The sequence below is a fragment of the Oreochromis aureus genome, linkage group 6, assembly GCF_013358895.1.
Source record: "Oreochromis aureus strain Israel breed Guangdong linkage group 6, ZZ_aureus, whole genome shotgun sequence".
In the NCBI taxonomy this organism is placed as follows: domain Eukaryota; kingdom Metazoa; phylum Chordata; class Actinopteri; order Cichliformes; family Cichlidae; genus Oreochromis; species Oreochromis aureus.
In genome coordinates, this window is record NC_052947.1 from 17,930,429 (window position 1) to 17,948,534 (window position 18,106).

The 18,106-nt window shown below is 42.6% G+C and overlaps 1 protein-coding gene across 4 annotated transcripts in view; it reads right to left on the reverse strand.

The window, feature by feature from the left end:
• herc3 (HECT and RLD domain containing E3 ubiquitin protein ligase 3) overlaps positions 1-18,106 on the reverse strand; it is a 37,163-nt gene that overhangs the window by 5,850 nt on the left and 13,207 nt on the right. For all 4 annotated transcript variants that reach the window (XM_039613383.1, XM_031752199.2, XM_031752200.2 and 1 more), the window contains 12 exons: positions 16,651-16,762; positions 15,510-15,699; positions 13,543-13,706; positions 13,266-13,379; positions 13,003-13,026; positions 12,806-12,904; positions 12,528-12,698; positions 12,281-12,424; positions 9,674-9,840; positions 7,249-7,315; positions 3,089-3,171; positions 480-663 (listed from right to left, as the gene is read on the reverse strand). In XM_039613383.1, coding sequence (XP_039469317.1) covers positions 480-663; positions 3,089-3,171; positions 7,249-7,315; positions 9,674-9,840; positions 12,281-12,424; positions 12,528-12,698; positions 12,806-12,904; positions 13,003-13,026; positions 13,266-13,379; positions 13,543-13,706; positions 15,510-15,699; positions 16,651-16,762 — 1,519 coding nt within the window. The remainder of the gene's footprint in view (positions 1-479; positions 664-3,088; positions 3,172-7,248; positions 7,316-9,673; positions 9,841-12,280; positions 12,425-12,527; positions 12,699-12,805; positions 12,905-13,002; positions 13,027-13,265; positions 13,380-13,542; positions 13,707-15,509; positions 15,700-16,650; positions 16,763-18,106) is intronic.

The window sequence follows — 18,106 nt, forward strand, 5'->3', positions numbered from 1 at the left end:
CCTGAGGTGATGGTTTAAGGTAATGTTTGAGGATGTCTCTCACTACCGTTCTAATCTAAGATGAGACACAATATATGCTAAACATCTATCATTCACTCAGACTGGTATTTAGAGCTGCAGGCATGGCTGCAGTGGTTATTCTGAGTGAGGCAGTTCCCTGGTTATATAAACACAATGCTAAAAACTACATCATTCTTTCCTGTGGTCAATGACAAGGATTTTTTTTTTTTTTTTTAAATGCAACATCTGAACAAATCTTTCACATATAAACTAGTGGTCTGCAAACACTTGTGCTGCAGGGGATTAAAGATTTTAATCCAACAATGAGATTTACACATACTTGTAAAACTGTAAAAACAACAAAAAAAGAAAAAAAAAAAACACACACACACAGTGAGGAGAGGCTTTGCTGACGCTGAGCTGAAAAGTTGATCAGAGCAGTCGGAGTACATGTGAGGATGGTTAAACCACACACTGACCTTCTCCATCTCCTCCCAGTTGTAGTTATTGTTGCCGACCACCATGGCCATCAGCTCGGAGGGCTGGAACAGAGACAGGATCTCACCACCGCACACCTTCAGGAAACCAGCGGAGAAGGCAGAGTACTGCTCCCCCACGGAGTCTGAGAACACGTAGCGCAGGTAGGCCTCCACAAACTCCTTCCTGAAACACACACACACACACACACACACGTGCACAAATAGGTTCAGTAAACATGCAGAAAATGAGCACATTTATTCAGATGTCAAAGTGGGACTATAAACACTCTCTTCCTCCCTCATTGTGTCTGAATCCGAGTGTGTTCATTGTCTGAGCCGTCTGTTCAAAGCTTGTTTTGGTTTGTTTCTTGAAACCTGCTTGGAACTAATCAACGTCCTCTTCATCCAGCCCGCTCTAATTTTGTTTACACCTCTGTGAGGTCTTAGCGCAGAAGTTGCTTAGGTAGATTAAACCTCTAATCTCTTCATCTGTGCTGGAGCCACCTGTGAGTGCGTCAATATATGTGTAAATACTAAAACAGATTTGTTTTCACTGTGCCAAGCTAAACTACAGAAGCAGGACACAAAATCCTCTGAAAGACTTATATTTAAAACAGAGTTCCTACCATTTATCTATTTTAAGACCTCTACAGCGTGGTTTAGATGTTGAAATGAATGCTTAAAAGTAAAATTACTGTACTGAAGGAGAGGAATGTGCAGCTTCAACATTATTTTTAAATTTAGGAAACCAATGGAAAGCTTGGCTGAGCAACTGCTGCACTAAAGTCAGCGATAGACATCCATGCATTTATCAAACATGTCAAAGACAAAAGGGAGAAGAAAGCAGAACATATTCGTCACTTTCCATCACTATTCAAAGTCAGACTTAAGTCTGATTGAGATGTTTTGTCATGTCCTTTGAACAGGCTGTTCAGAAACCCTCCAGTGTGGCTGAATTAAAACAGTTCTGCAAAGAGGAGTGGGACAAAATCCCTCCACAGTGATGTGAAACACTCACTGCCAGTAATTACAAACACTTGATTGCACAAGCGTTAATAACTATTAACTGGTAACACAACTAGTTATTGGTTTTAGGGAGCAATTAGGTTTTAAGAACTTTTTTCCCCGTAATAAATAAATTTTATATTCACTCAGGCTATCTTTGTCTAAGACATGTACTCAGCTACAACAACAGGAAACCCCAAGCCAACCACACACAGCGCATAACAGCATCTTAATAGATTCAAAATAACAGGTTAAAAATCCCAAAGTGAATCAGATGTTGGTGATTCAGAAGAAACCAGTTACTTTAACTCAAACGTTCAGGAAAGCGCAATCCTCGAGCAATCATCCAAGAAAGAAGAAAAGGAGAGAAGCCAGATTTTTAAAACCTTTTTCCCCGATCACACACACAGAAAGCAATGATGTCGTTTCATTTAGAAAGCGAGGACTCTGTGTAGCAGCTGCTGCCACAAACCCCCGTTCAAACAGGGAAAGTACCAACAGAAGGACCAACATGCTCCTGAAATTTGAGAGAAATACAAAAGCAGGTCTTCTCATATAGGAAACAGCGCGCACACACGCACACACACACACACAACTGCTTCACGTCAACAAGCTAATAAATACAGGCTTCAGACCAATGCTACAGTCTTCCCAGCCAAGCAAGTCACACCCACAGAGGTCACAAAGCCCTGCAAACACCAAACTTTGTCTTACACAACACAAAACAAAACAAAAACAAAGGCAGGATTCATCAGTAACCTTCAGTATCAAACTAAAACATGTGCGGTATGAGATGCTGCTTTAACACCACAATCTAATATTCCTCTTGTTATAGTTCCATATCGGAGTGTCGAAGGGATTTTGGAGAAACAATTTGTGTTACTGCTGCTCTCGCCATCTGTTCAGCACCAGCAGCCAGACATGTTGACACCGCCCGCCCCCAAACGCTCTCTCTCTGAGGACTCCTTCACATAACGCTGTAATCAGTGCCACTGGCACAAGGACAGCAGCTAGAAATGAGGCGCAATAGCACGGCGTGAGTGAATCTAAAAAACTGTGTCTGTGTGTTCAGCACAGATCATGGCCTTCAGCTCCAACAATGGGACACAAGCTGCTGGCTCTATGAGCGCATTATAATCTCTGTGCAGGGAAAAAAATAAATAAGTAAAATCTCACAGTCATTGCTTCTTCCTTCAGAGAGGACAGAGCGTATAGCATTGAAAAAATGGAAAAGTTCATGAAATTAAACCTAATCTGGTAAATGGGCTGATTCTTATATAGAGCTTTTCTACTCTGAGAACTCAAAGTGCTTTTTATACAGCTTCACTCATTCACACCCATTCACACAAGCACTTTTGTCTATGCTTTTCCTATCCAAGTGCGTCCAACATTGACACACATTCACATTCCTATGGATGCATGGGAGAGCAACTTGGGGTTAGTATCTTGCCCAAGTATATGTGACTGGAGCAGACAGGGATTGAACCACCAACCTTCCGATTAGTAGGTGACCTGCTCTACCTCCTGAAATACTGACTGAAATGTGCTGAAAAGTCAGCTTAAATTTTCAGTGTGTGTTTTTTTGATTTGTCGAGTCACCAAACCTGTTGTTTTTGTCCACAGCGACGCTCTCTCCTCCGGGAATCAGCTCCTTCACTTCTGTCATCCCATAGTTCTCCCTGGTGATCTAAGACATGAGCACAACAAACAGACTCAATGTGGAGTTTTTTTACATTGCAAAAATGCACAAGCCGCACGGGATAATTGGAGCTTTATTCTTTAACATTTTAAAGCTAAAGAAGTCCTGTGATGCTCCAGTTTTGTTTTGGTTTTTTTCCAAACACCAAAACCAACTGTCAGCTAAACCCAGACACACACACATATTTTCCTCTGCAGTCAAAGACTGTTTTAGGCCCTTCTTCTGTATCACAGACCTTTACAACCAAGGATCCCTGAACATGTGCTATACTTCATTTTCAGTCAACCCCACATTGTAGAAGCCAGGGGATCAATTCAATTCAGTTCTGTCTTATTTATATAGCACCAAATCAGTTGTCTCAAGGCTCTTTATATTGTAAGGTAAAGACCCTAGTGCCTGTGTGGCACATAGATTAAAATGTATCAGTAAATCAATTACAGAGACTCCTGATCCGAACTTGTTATGTATATAAAGCACACATGTCCAAAATATCAATTTCTTCCATTCTAACCTCTCCATCACCACCATGAGGGAGACCAAAGAGCCATCAAAGGACATCAGAGACAAGATTGTAGACCTGCACAAGGCTGGAATGGGCCACAAGACCATTAGCAAGAAGCTTGGAGAAAAGGTGACAATGCTGGTGTGATTATTTGGAAATGCAAGAAATCTAAAATGATCACCATGAAAAGCCTGCCCTATGGGATGAGGGTGATGCATCACCCCAAAACTCCCAGACAGGACCAAGAACACCATTGGAAATATGCTACGCTGTAATGGACCAAAAATCTTTCACCACCTACGAAGTGTTCAAGATGGCACATTGGGAGAAACCAAAAATCAGACTCTTTTTTTTTTTTTTTTTTTTTGTCTGTCCCATTTGGTTCTTAAGCCGTCAGAATTGTTGTCTGAAGACCAACAAGGATACCAAATGGATTTATTTTGCCAAATGGATCATCATGGCATTGCCGTACTGGTCCATTTGATCAAACTTTGTTGTTATTATTTATTTTATTTTCAGTTGTTACAGATGGGACAGACATGACTGGGGGATAGGAAAGGGAGAAAGAAAGAGAGGAAGGAAAAGAAAAACAGAAGGGAAAAGGGACAGTGAGAAAGGGCACTTACAAAGACAAAGAGAAAGGAAAAAAAAAAAAATCTCCTGGATCACCTGTTGAGAGAAAAAGAAGAGAAGACAAGCAAAAAAAAACCAAACAAAAACAAAGCAACATACTAAACACAACACCATCACGTTAATCTAGCTGAGTGTGAACAGCAGTAAATACTAAATATTGAAAGTTGTTGTGCAGCACGCAGGACAGACAGCGCACAATGTGCTTTGAAGTAGCAGCTAAGAAAGGTGTAGTTTATGTCTCACGAACAGTGAACACCCGTGTGCACACCTGTGTGGATCAACGCGCTTGTATACAAAAGGTTTTCCCATGTAACGGTCTGCTAGAGGGTGTGGAGGCCCATAGCCCGTCCCCAGGGTATGAAGCAGGCATGGAGGAGATCCAGGCTCCAGACATCCAGAGGACCCAGAGTGCGAGAGCCCAAGGAGCACCACGGAGGGGCATCCGTGCCACCTTCCTGGGAAGGGCTGAGGAGATCCCCAGATGAGGGGTCACCCAGTAGCCACGGAGCAGAAGCCAGAGGGGCTGCACCGGCGTGCCCGCCGGCTCTGCCGGCAGCCAGCTGTGCCAGAGTGAACCGAGTTGCAGGCCCGAGGCCGGAGGCCGAGGCCCCCTTGCCCCGGAAGAGGCCTGACCGAGCGACAGGCACCAGGCCCCGCCAAGTAGCCACCGGGAGTGAGCTGGTGCATACCTGAGCGCCCAGCCCGGACACCAAGAACCACCAATGCACCAACCCCTGAGGGCATCAGTTACCAGCAGGGAGTGTGGTGAGGGGAGATAGGCCTCCACACTTGGAGGCCTGGGAGTACCCAGGGAGGTGGAGTCTAAGACCCGACCTGACATATAGACACAGACAAACAGGCACACACAGACATAAACATGCTTTCCCACCCTCATGCACACATATACAAACACTCAGCACTCACCCAACGTAGGGATAGACATACATAGACATGTACACACAATCATACTCCCCAAACATACTCTATGCCCTGAGTCCAGGTACCCTCGCCCCCAGAGGGGAAACGGCACCAGACCCAAGAGATGTGACCCTTTCCCCGGGGTGGAGGCAAGCAGACCGCCCAGGCTCCGCAGCAGCAGGGAGGCCAATCGGACAGCCAACACCTCCTCCCAGCCCCCGCCCGATGGCTAGTAGAGAACGGGGGTGTGTGAAGACCCCATACCTCCCTCCTCCCGCTCATGTGTGTTGTTGCTGCGTGTTGTTCTAAAGTGCATTTAAAACAAGGAGGGCATGGTGCTGCTGCCAGAGAGCAGCAGGTGTTAGCACGGCCCCTCCCGAGAACCCTCAATGTCTACATGGATTTAAAATTGAGAGGTGGGCACCGGCGCCAGAGGTAGGGTTGAATACACAGACCGTCCTCTGGGCGCCCGTTAACGTGGTCACCCTCAAGGCCCTATATATATATATATGTGTGTGTGTGTGTTATGAGAGTGTGAATAATGTGGATGTCTAAGTTGTGAAATAAAATTGAGGCGCAGGTGGCCAGAAGGGGACAGAGGGGGGAATGCCTCCCCTGCACCCTGGTGACACACCCGCACCCCAAGGCCCTACCTGTCTGGGTGGGTGTGGTGGAGCGGGAAGAGGGAGGCAGCCGGGGATGGGGAGGAAAAGAAGGGAGGGGCAAGATGCCCCTCCTTAGGGCCAGCTCCCCGGCTGACCCCAGTAGGCACCCCCGTCCTCTAGTACCCACCAAAAATCAGACTCTTTAACATCAACTTGACTTGAAATAAGAGATTCTCTGAGTATGAACACCATCCACATAGTCAAGCAGGGATGCAAAACCATTGTGCTTTGGGGCTGTTTTTCTGCTAAGGACAGGACGACTTCAACACAATAAGGGGCCACAGTGGCCATGTAACGTAAAATATAGCCTCTATCCCTCAGCCAGAACACTGAAGATGGGTCATGGATGGGTCTTCCAGCACGACAATGACCCAAAAAATACCACCAAGGCGGCAAAAGAGGCTAAAGAAGAAGCACATTAAGGCGAGCCTCCAGACCTCAGTTGTGTAGAAAATCTGTGGAAGGAGCAACTACAAGAAACATTTACCGCTCTGCTCACCAACAAGGGTTTCTCCACCAGGTACTGAGTCATGTTTTGCTTGGGGTTCACTCAGTGACATGCAAATCAATTTATAACTTTTATGTAACGTGCTGTTTTTGGATCAAAGTAATAAATTTAACAGGGGATCAAATAATTATTTCCCGCACTGCATCAGTGTTCAGGTCAACTCATAAAACATCAGCTAAGTTAGCAACAACAATGTTAAATTGGCCACAGGTGTGATGGTGAGTGTGAGTGGTTTTCTGTCACTCTCGGGGCGATCGTGGCTCAAGAGTTGGGAGCTCGCCTTGTAATCGGAAGATTACAAGGCCTTGTAAGCCGCCTTGTAAGCCGGCTCGAGCCCCGGCTTGGACAGTCTCGGTCGTTGTGTCCTTGGGCAAGACACTTCACCCGTTGCCTACTGGTGGTGGTCAGAGGGCCCGGTGGCGCCAGTGTCCGGCAGCCTCGCCTCTGTCAGTGCACCCCAGGGTGGCTGTGGCTACAACGTAGCTTGTCATCACCAGTGTGTGAATGTGTGCGTGAATGGGTGGATGTGTAAAGCGCTTTGGGGTCCTTAGGGACTAGTAAAGCGCTATACAAATACAGGCCATTTACCACTTACCATTCTTTGTTAGCCCCGCAATACACTGGTGACCTGTCTAGGGTCTAACCCCTCCTTTCACCCTATGACAGCTGGGATACCGACAGCCCGCATTAATGGACAAATTAAGTAAGAATGAACGGTCGTGAGTCATTCTGTAACGTAGAACTTCAAGGAACATATTAACAATAAACAAAATAAAGAATAACACCAGCCTTTTTCACACACGTGGCATAAAAATCAACAAATAAAAAGTTACACTTACAGCAAAGTTGAGAAGAAACGTCTCCTCCACGTCACTTCCTTCATAGTCTAAAAGCTGTTGTAAACTCCTGCAGAAACAAAGAAATCAACTCATAAAAACCAACACAGAAAACTCAAACTGTCATTTGATGAGCAGACAGAAGCAAAACAAGGAAAGTTAAAACTGTATTATGGTGTTACACACAGTGTTATAGTCACTGCTGAGAGCTGTAGTAATACAGAACATGTCAGTAACACCTGCAGCTCTGTGGTGTTATACTTGTATTTAACTCTCAACTCTATCCACATTTGACCTTTACATTGAAAAACCAGGGATCAGCTGTGCTGCTCCAGCTGCTCCGTAGATCAAACAAATCATGAACACAGGCTCTGTCAGATTAGAGGTGAATTATTAATAATAGGAAATGACTCACAGGGAGTGTTGTGTTAGTTTTCCTGAAAAGAAAATGCTAGATGTTTTAACCACCAATAACAGGAAGGACAAACAGGCTGCCAAAGGAAATACTAATTAGTCAAAGGGGATATATTATTATTGTTTTGCAATTTGACCCGAGTTACTTGGCTGAGGTCACAGTACAAAGAAAATATCAAACAATGTTTTATCAGAAACCAGAGCTGGTGTCTGCTTCTTATCTGTGTGATGTCTCCACTCTGCTGCCTTTAGCCTATTGAAGCTGAACGGCTCAGAAAGAAAGACAAAATAATAAGAACAAACATTTTAAGATGTAGTGTCCTTTAAGATGGTGTTGTCTCGAGAGCAACAGGCTGCTGCAGCCCGTACTTATCTGTAATCACATTCAATGGATAATCGCGAAATCAATAGTTGACTGGAGACAATTAGGCTGAACGGAAATGCTGACCGTTCCTGCTCTAAATTCAATGAAGTGGCAAACAATCTCACTGCTACTCTGAAAAGCAAAAACACTGGTTATGTAAACAAGTGGCACATGGATTTGGCATCCGGGTGCAGATTTGATCATAACCCAATGAAGGTAAACATCCTTCTAAAGGAGGACTATTTCAAGTCGCTGGCCCAAGGCTGAGATATCATCATCACTTTACTCTGACAGCCCTGGTTGTCCAGACTTTCTTCTCTTCTTGCTAATAGGTTAAAATTAATGGAGTCATAATCTTTTTTTATTCCAGGCATTTTTTTTTTTTTTAAATCATTGCACCAATTTATTTCTTTGTTTCTGTGGGACAGTAAAGCCCCCAGATTGGGACTTTCTTTATTAGAACAATTTACATGTTTTATATATCGGTCTTCACATATTCATACATTTACCGACTGGCTTCACTCGCCTGAGTTACTATGGTGTAGACTTGAGATTCAATCTCGCTCATCCTTTTCTTCACCTGCCTCTCTAATCTACTCTCCATCACCTATTAGGGCAAGATTTATTAAACAGAGCAAAACAGTGTCTGAGTGCATTCACCAAATAGTGCTAACAGGTGTGGTTAGTTTTACGGGTGATTTAGAAAAAGAAAAAAAAAAAACCAAAACTGTAAACTTCGTGCTTGATTTAAATATTCTCCTCCCTATATTTTGCACCTTAACTCCCAGAAATACAAATGCTACACAGTCAGTCGCAAAAATCCCTCTTACGCACCATCTTAGGATTCGGTCTCAGTTTGAAGTCTCATTTTAAGTTTCTGTCTGCCTCTACTACGATGCCGTTATTGAAAAAAATCCTGTGTTTGCCCTGTGCTCTTACTTATGCCTCCCATCTTCTGTGACATAATCGAGGCATTCAAGTTATTTTATTGTCCCATTTATTTCAATATTTTCGGATTAGATTCTGTGCCAGGTTACAACTTACACTGTTTAAGATATAGAATCCACTTTTCAAGGTCTTATTTATCAAGAATTTATCCCAACATTATAGACCAATGTGCCAGATGTCATGCCTCACCTTGTTTTTCTTTTGCCTCAGAGTGCATAATTTTTTTATGGAAGGTTTTAGGAACCCAATAACAAACTGACCGCTGCCATTGCTATATTTGGGGGTTCCACTTGTTCCCCAAACATTCCTTGCTTGCATGCAAACATCGCTTTTGGTGATATCTTTCTTCCTATTGTTTGTGTAGGTCCTCAGTCATTCAGGTCGTGGTAGTTGAAGGATCTTGAAAAAGAACTTGACTTGAGTTTTGAAGACCTCTCATCTAAGAGGTTTCTTCAGTTGCGTGCTATTCCTCTGGAAGTCCACTAATCCCACAGTTATCTCTCTTTATGCTTTAAGGATGTCATGTCATTTCTTCAAAATTAAAGGCTGTTCTGCTAAGTTTGATCAAAAATGGAACTATTTCATTCATTATTTCAAGTCTTTACCAACTCCGAGTACAGATTAACCCTTAGATATAAATATATATATAGATTAAAAAAATGAATTAAAAATAAATAGTGAGTTGCAAGGTGCAATGTTTACCGGGCTTCAGTGGGTGAGAGCTCTTTGAAGTCCTCCAGCGTGGGTGACACCTCGAGCAGCTTCTTGTAGAGAGCCAGGGGGAAGTGGAGGTCCACCACTGTGGCGTTATAGATGGCCAGACCGCAGATGATCCCGATCAGGTGGAACCAGTTCTGCTCTACAAAACACTGGAGATTCACACAGAAACATTATTTTCCTGTTGCCTTTCTTTTACCACTTCTCTGTGGCTGAAATCTGAGCAGATTCTTTGGCGGCATCGTGTCAGCTGGCTCAGCGTAACTCGACAATTTCTCACATCCCACGAGCTGAAAAATGTTATATGGTACACCAGCAGTAAATTCACACTTACAGCACTATACAAATATGAAAAAGGTACCTTTCTTCTTAACGCTAAGGTATCAGAGCTTCGAGGTAAATATGCTATCATATGGATAGAATAAAGCCAAAATATGGAGATTAAAGTTGTCATTTAAAGTCAAACAAAGCTTCTATTACCTTCACAAAACTGTGTAGATGAGTTAGTGAAATCACACTTAAAAATCAGTTTAAGTAAAATTGTTTGTGTTTGTGTGCTAAAGGGGAATTTTTTTGATAAGGATGCTGAAGAGAAGGGAAAACAAACATAAAACTTGGAAGAGTTAGCCAGATTTGTACAAAATGAAAAAACTGGCAATGGACAGATGTGAGGATGTCAATGGTTACACCCTCGTGTAAGAAAGAGATTGTATGTTGCATCTCAAGGCACAAAAACACAAGACAGCTGATCACGCACTCATCTACACAAGGCATTCTGTAGAGGGTATGGCAGCCGTGACAGTTGTTTGAATTGAAACAAACAACTGGTCAGTAGATCACCAGTGGGCTTCGTCCAATGATCACTAAGTATTTGCCTACAAATACACCAACCATTAACCTACCGACTAGTTGAGATATTTTGGAACAACATGGTGGACCCTGAAACCAACAACACCACCCCTCGAGTGCAACTCGCCACACCAGATCATCTTCCTCCATCTCACTCTATCCCTGACATCCTCCTCTGTCACTCCAACCCTCTGCATGTCCTCCTTCACTACATCCATGAATCTTCTCTGTGGTCTTCCTCTTTTCCTCCTCTCTGGCAGCTCCATCTTTAACATCCTTTTTCCAATATTCACTGTCCCTGCTCTGCACATGTCCAAACCATCTCTTTGGTGTACTCATTTCTAATCATGTCCTTCTGTCTCACTCTAAAAGAAAATCTTCTAGATTACCACTATGGCTGCAACTGTGTGTTGTAATTATGTGCCTGAAAATGAATCTTGGACTATATAAAATAAATGCTACTCTCATGCAAATACCTTTTACTTTTTTACTTAATAATTTTACAAAGAGTTGGTTTAAAAAAGGGGGGAGGGGAGATTCTGACCTTAATTTGAATGACAGAGAGGTGACTGACTGAACAGAGCTAATATTATGTTGTGTCCAATCTCAGTCAGTATGACGGTCAAGGCTGAGGGACGAGCTCCCTTATAGAGGTGAGTGTTTTGTAAACCTTAGTGTTCCCACTGACATACAGCATCTCTGTGTATGACTGCAGAAACAGCAGCTCTTCGTCTTAGAAAACACAGCAGCAGGTCAAACAACTGCCAGTCCACATTCGGGTAATCCATTATAGGCTGACTGCTCTTTAGTCCAAAAAAAAAAAAAAAAAAACCAGACAAAAGAAAGCTGAAAGGCTTCGAACTAAAAGGAAAAGGTCAGTGGATTTATTGAAACATTGAAATCTCTTTTTGAGCAACAGATACGGCTCCAACATTATCTCCAAGGGGCGAATTAGGCTGGAGCCCACACTCCTTTTCTTTGACTTCACTGAACAGCAGATAAATGCACAAGAGGCTTCAAACCTAAAGCAAGGCTGAGTGCAATTTACACACACAGCACAGGAGCAGTATGCTTACTAATTACTTAAATCTTCTTTCTTTTCTGACGTCACTGAGTTCTCACAATATCATTATTAGCCTAAACGCTTTACTTCCCAGAAAACAGCTGAGCTAAAAGCCAACAGCACAGGCTGCTTATTGTCAGCAAGTCCTAATATGTTTCAGTCTGCAGAGTCACAGTATTTTCCTTTTTCTTTCAGAGGTAGAAAAAGTGGACCAGTGTATGCAGCTTTCAGCTTTGTGACTGAAATGCAGTAACCCCTGTAAAGCATGGATTAGCTGTGCTACACTGTTGTGCATTAGGAATTAACAGATGATTTTAGTTCATATCCAAAGTTACTTAAACAGTGTGTGTTTCTAAATTATTAAATAAATAAGCTGTCTCTGATGTTTTAAAACACAGTCTCCGGATTAAGTATCATTTTGCTTCTGGATAACCATCTCAAAAGATGAAGTTTCCTATTTGAAGACATTGCAACTACTCATTCATTAAAACCTGTTCACAGCAGGTGCAGCAGTTGGAAAAGAGCTTCGTGTTTAACTGTCTGCAGCAGTGTGGCTCACCGTAATGTTTCAAGTTGAAGGTAATATGCTAAAAGTAGACTTAATTATATTTAAATATACTCGATAAATACTTTAACATACTAATTCCACTGTCTGTTAACTGTCAACCAGGGACACTCACTTTATCTGAGAACCAGAGCAGGTTGGACTCTTTGTAATGAGTGAACATCCCGTACACGGGATCCATCAGCTCCTTCAACAGCAGCAGGAAGAACTCTTTAGTTACGCCGCCTGCGTCTACGGCCTCCTCTCCATCAAAGATCACCTGGAGGGAGGAAGAAGCAGATGAGCAAGGCCGACATACAGTCCAGAGAAAAACAAATCTTCGCTTTGTCCAAGTTACGCCTCCGGTGAGGGCAGCCTCTCACCTTGAGTGGTTTCTTGAGGTCCACGTCAGAGTACATGGTGAGCTCGCGTAGTGTGTCGCTTACTAAATGGCTCCTGCGCACATGGAGCACCAGGTAAGGGTTCCTAGCGAGGTGGGGTTCCAGTGTGAGCAGCATAAAGACATTGTGTAGGTTTGCACCGCTTACTGCCATCTTAGTAACGGACACAGGTGGAGAGAAATGGATAAAACAATGTTCACATGAGAACGAGAACAATTAAGAAACATTTGCTGACACAAACGTCTGTCAGCAGCGAGTACCTGCATTTGCAGTTCAGCATCAGTTTGCAGCATGGTTGTCTTGGCTTTTGCGTTCAGTATGAACGGGTAGGCACATAGGTTTACTGAGGGAAAGTCACTCTGCAGGGAAAACAGAACGAATGCTTAATAAACCATCACCATTTAAATGAACCACATTTACCTATTATGCTTAATAACTGAGTCTTTAATTCAACTACCTGTGAAGGGGATGATCCCACTTTCTAAAAATCAGAAAGAAAGAAAAGTCATCTGATCAAACCTGACACTTGAAAAATAAAAAAACATTTAAAAGTAGAAACGTAGAGATTTTTAACTTCCTTCCAGTGTCCGAGCGTTGTTTATGAAGCGAGTGGGCAGCAAGAAGAGACAAACAGACCTGACAAACACAGATGCCTTCCACGGGCATTCACAAATAACTCCACACTCGAGCAGTGAAACCTTTCCCAAACTCAGTACTCACAATCTCAGCTTTACTCAGAAACCATTTGAGGTAGTCTTCCTGGATGTCCACGAGGCTGGTGATGTCTGGGATGTAAAAGCGGTTGTACTCCACATGTTGTGCCTTCAAGTTTACCTGGTAACATGGAACAAAAACCTGGCTGATCTCCAGGAAATGTCACGGTACACAGCAGACTACAGATTACTGGGAACCATCTGACCGTGACACAAACACTTCCTTCTTGGATTGTATTGCCGAACAAGCACAGCTGAGAACAGCGAGTGTCGTTTGTGGATACCTTGTGGAGCTTTTCCAGCAGCCGAAGAGTGGCAAGAAAATAGTTCTCATAGAACATGGGCACGAGGACCGTCTTGCCTCCTGTTAGCATAAAGACAACAATGCTCTTGTACATGTCGACCATTCGGGTGAACACGCTGCCGTCCACGAAACACCACCAGTTGTCTGCAGAGACACAAAAAGGAGAGGAAAATAAATTACCTCAACCAAATACACCATGATATTTAGTGGACTCAAGTAGCACTGAGGTTGGCAGTTTCTTTTATGATGTATCAGCATTTCAGGAATTACACAATAACAATGCTTCTGTTTTAGCACTTAAATAAACTCAAAGCCACTTCATTAGATACACCTGCTCAACCACTTGTTAACACAAATATCTTATTAGCCAACCACATGGCAGTAACTAAATGCATTTAAGGATGTACACAAGTCCAAACTGAGCACTGAATGGGGAAGAAAGATGATTTAAGTGACTCTGGACGTGGCGTGGTTGTTGGTGCTAGAAACCATCCACTGAGCAGCAGTTCTCTGGGTGAAAATGTTTTGTTGCCAAAGACCAAGGAGCAGAATGGCAAGACTGCTTCGAGCTGACAATAAGGGAACAGGAACTCAAATAACCACTCATTACAACCAAGGTATGCAAAAAGCATCAAACTCACAATATGTCAGACCTGGAAGAAAATGGGCTACAACACCAGAAGAACACACCAGGTGCTACTCATGAGAGTTAAGAACAGGAAATTGAGACCACAGTTCACACAGGCTCAGACATGTTGCCTGGCCTGATGAATCTCCATTTCTGGTGTGACATTCAGATGGTAGGGTTCAAATTTGGCATGAACAACATGAAATCGTGGCTCCATCCTGCCTTGCATTGACAGTTCAGGCTGGTGGTGTGGGGCACATTTTCTTGGCACACTGTGGGACAGTTAGCACCATTTGAGCATAATTTAAAGCCCACAGCATACCTGAATATTGTTGCTGATAATGTCCATTCCTTTATGACAGTGTACTGTCCCTTTTGAGGAAGCAGCAGGATAACACATCACGTCACAAATGTCAAATCATCTCAGGCTGATTTTCTGATCGTAGCAGTGAGTTCACTGTACTCAAATGGACTCCACAGTCCAAATCACAGAGCACATTTGCAATGTGATGGAATGAGAGATTTGCATCATGGACAAATCTGCAGAAACTGTGTGACATTACCGTGTCAATAAGGACCAAAATCTGAGGAATGTTTCCAGCACCTTGTTAAATCGATGCCATGAAGAATTAAAACAGTTCTGATAGCAAAAAGGGGTCTAAGGTGTAACTAATAAAATGGCCAGTGAAAGTATGTTTGTGTGGTGTAGACCAGACATGCATGAACAGTTTTGGTAAATCTGGGATTTACTTTACGCAGCAGTCAGTCACATGTGCAGAGGTGAACAAACTTTTCTTCAGAGCGCTTTTGTCACTTGTCTGTATTATTGCAGCAACACTGAATATCTTTGAAAGTGTTAACAAAATTTTATGAAATATCATCCAAATATTTAAAAAAATGCACGAAAGTAATTTTCAGGACCCACCAAGAAAAAAAACAAACATTATTATTAAACTGATTTATGTGGCCATAGAGTGAAGACTAAACTAGCAGACCAGCTAGTAACTGACCTTTACCTCTGTTAAAACCCCTAGTTTTCCTCAAATATCAATAGTGAGTTCAAAAATCCATATCAGCCAGGCTCTAATGTTTGAAGATGCTGTGAGAATATTGTTGTCCTGGTGGTGTTTTTTATCTCTTGCTGACGAAGCACACGTAGCACAGATATGGACAAGGATACCGACATATTCTAAACATCAGCGTAAGCTTAACATGGTGGGACATAGCACAGAGTTGCTGAGCTTCACAGTTCTTAGTTATCTCCCAAAGTCAAATTTGAATGAAAAAATGTATTTAGTGCGGGCGTGCAAATGTGATACCCAATACTTTGCTGGGGTTGGCATCTAGCCGCAGAATAGCCATTGCTAGGGGTATAGTGAGGCGGACGTAGTTTTTGGAGTCCTGCAGGGCCGGGTACTCTGACAAGATGAGGTAGATCCTCATGGCCTCGACATCAGGAGGGGAGCGTGGCAGCTGAGGGATCAGCAGGCTCTCAAAACTCTTGGTGGCCTAAACAGGAGAGAGAGGACGCAGACATCGCACCCTCTGTTTAGTTACACAGCTCAGAGAAAGAAGATTCATGTTATGCAGTCAGAGAATTATTAGGATTTTACTGGATTTTTTTTAAAAAGCTGAATGTGATGGGATATTTTTATATTTCCTAACAAGCTTGATGAACGAGGAAGCAGCGATAAAATGTCAGTTGCTAAATTTTGCGAGAGGTTATTTAGTGGTTGGGGAAAGAGGCCTCAGCATGCATCAATCAGACTGAGGCCACTTCAGTCCTAAACATAACATTAGTGCGCCAATGTAAGGAGTTGTCATCCAGTTCTGCATTTTGTGCCATGGATCTGTGGCAGAACTTGATGTACTTTCAAAACATGGATTTTCTTTTTTTAAAAACATTTATTCCACCAAATGAATGGTTACAAAGCAAACCCTGCATGTATTAAACCTGCATCATTAAGGAGCCAAAACACGAAGCGTTTCAGATAAAAATCACTTTCTATCACATTCAGTGATACCAATTTCTATGAAAATCACTATGGATTTAGACATTGGTGACCTACATACAAACAATGAGGTTTTAATTTGGAGTGAGCAGCTGATTTTCAGCAGCAACATCTACAGCCAGAGGCACAGGGGTTCATTAGGATTCATGCAGAACTCCTTCAATTCCTGAGATTAACTGATTGCCACTAAATCTTTCACACCTCTCACCAGCTTTGTCTGGTGAGAGTTACGTTACATTCATTGCTTATGAATCCACTTAATGTGTAATAGCTTAAAAATTAGTTGATTAGGTGATTGAAGTAAACCAAAACTTGTATTCTATTTTCTTTATTCATGCTTCTGGTCAGATAAAGAAAGTCAGACAACAACAGAAGCCATTATCAAACACATGTACCACGTGTCCTTAGAGGCATACAGTAAACTGGGTTTGGAGGTTAGAAGGAGTACCTGCTCCATGAGTTCAGAGAAAGCTGGTTTGCTCAGAGTCTCAAACAGCATTCTGACAGAGTTGAGATCGATGCCTGGGATCTTTGGGTTGGTTTTGAAATGGGTATCATCACTGAGAGAAAGCAGATAAAGAAAGATATAAGTGAGATATAAGTGAGATCTCAGCAAAGACTAAAAGAAGCTCATATTCAGGGAATTCGTGATAAAGCTTTGATGGAAAGTTGCTTTGGATTAAACACAGGTCTACTCCAAGCTGACATCCAGCAGGTCAGCTGTGAGTCACCTTTAGATAGGTATGATAATACTCACTGCAATATAAGCAATGGTTAAGTATACACGCAGCCTAAATGTATTTAAGTCTATCCCTAAGCAGATCCCTTCTTCTGCCTGGGAGATGATGAGAGTGAGAACCAGTTGATAAGCACACTCACTGCTTCGCCTTAAACAACCCTCAACATATCACTGACACAGAGCATTAAAGATTTAGCTATCTCTAAATGCCATCTTCCTTCCCTATAGGCACAACAAGGCAAATACTGACTGACACAGTGGACTGATCCCTAACGGCAACTATTTACAGCACTCAGTCAGATCAGACGTGATCCTGTGGAGACTGTTTGTCAAAGAGCAAACACTGCTGCAGATGGTACAGCGGTTTGTGCTACAAAACTACTGAGAGTCACAGCAATGACCCATTAAAATCCGAGAACTCTCTGAGCTTAAAGCACCATCTGAGCAGTTTTGGGTCCCAACTGTGATGCTAATACTTCCTGTGCATGGATGTGCTCTGAACAACTGCAGCAAATCCCACAGCTGTACCCAATAAAAGGAGATACAAATACAGTTTTTATGGCTACATTTTTGTTGGGAAGGTTTTCATGTTATTAACTAAGCCAGCAACTAACATTTATTTCCATTTAGTCAGTCAGTTAGTACAAGTCTGTCCTCCTGTATTTGATATGCACTACTTACTTACTTTATGATGGATGTTACTATTTGTTTTACCTCCTGTGGCATTTCAGCTTTTGAAAGATTCATTTTTCACCCATGTGTCTGTGAGGCCTTTTTTTCCAACCCGGTGACCTCCACAGCTCATTCCAAGGACGTGATAAGTATCTGCTGATTAGTTTGTCCTACATACGTCATGACGTCAACACATAAGTTGATGGACTCGCACAGATCACGCTAACCAAACAGATAGCATCTTTCCCAAGCCTGACAATCAGCTGGATAAGATGATATGCATTGATTTGAGGGTATTTGACAGAGGAAGTAGATCTTCGTTTGTTGATCACACGGCATGCATTTCCTTACTTAACTTCATTTATGGCACACACCTGAAGGGCTTAAGAAGTTACTCTGTGATGAATCTGCACTAATAATACGCCTACAGATCCTTCTTTTTCTTTTTTTTAAACCTTTGTTGGGGAATGTGGTGCCCTTTTTTTTGTCCTAA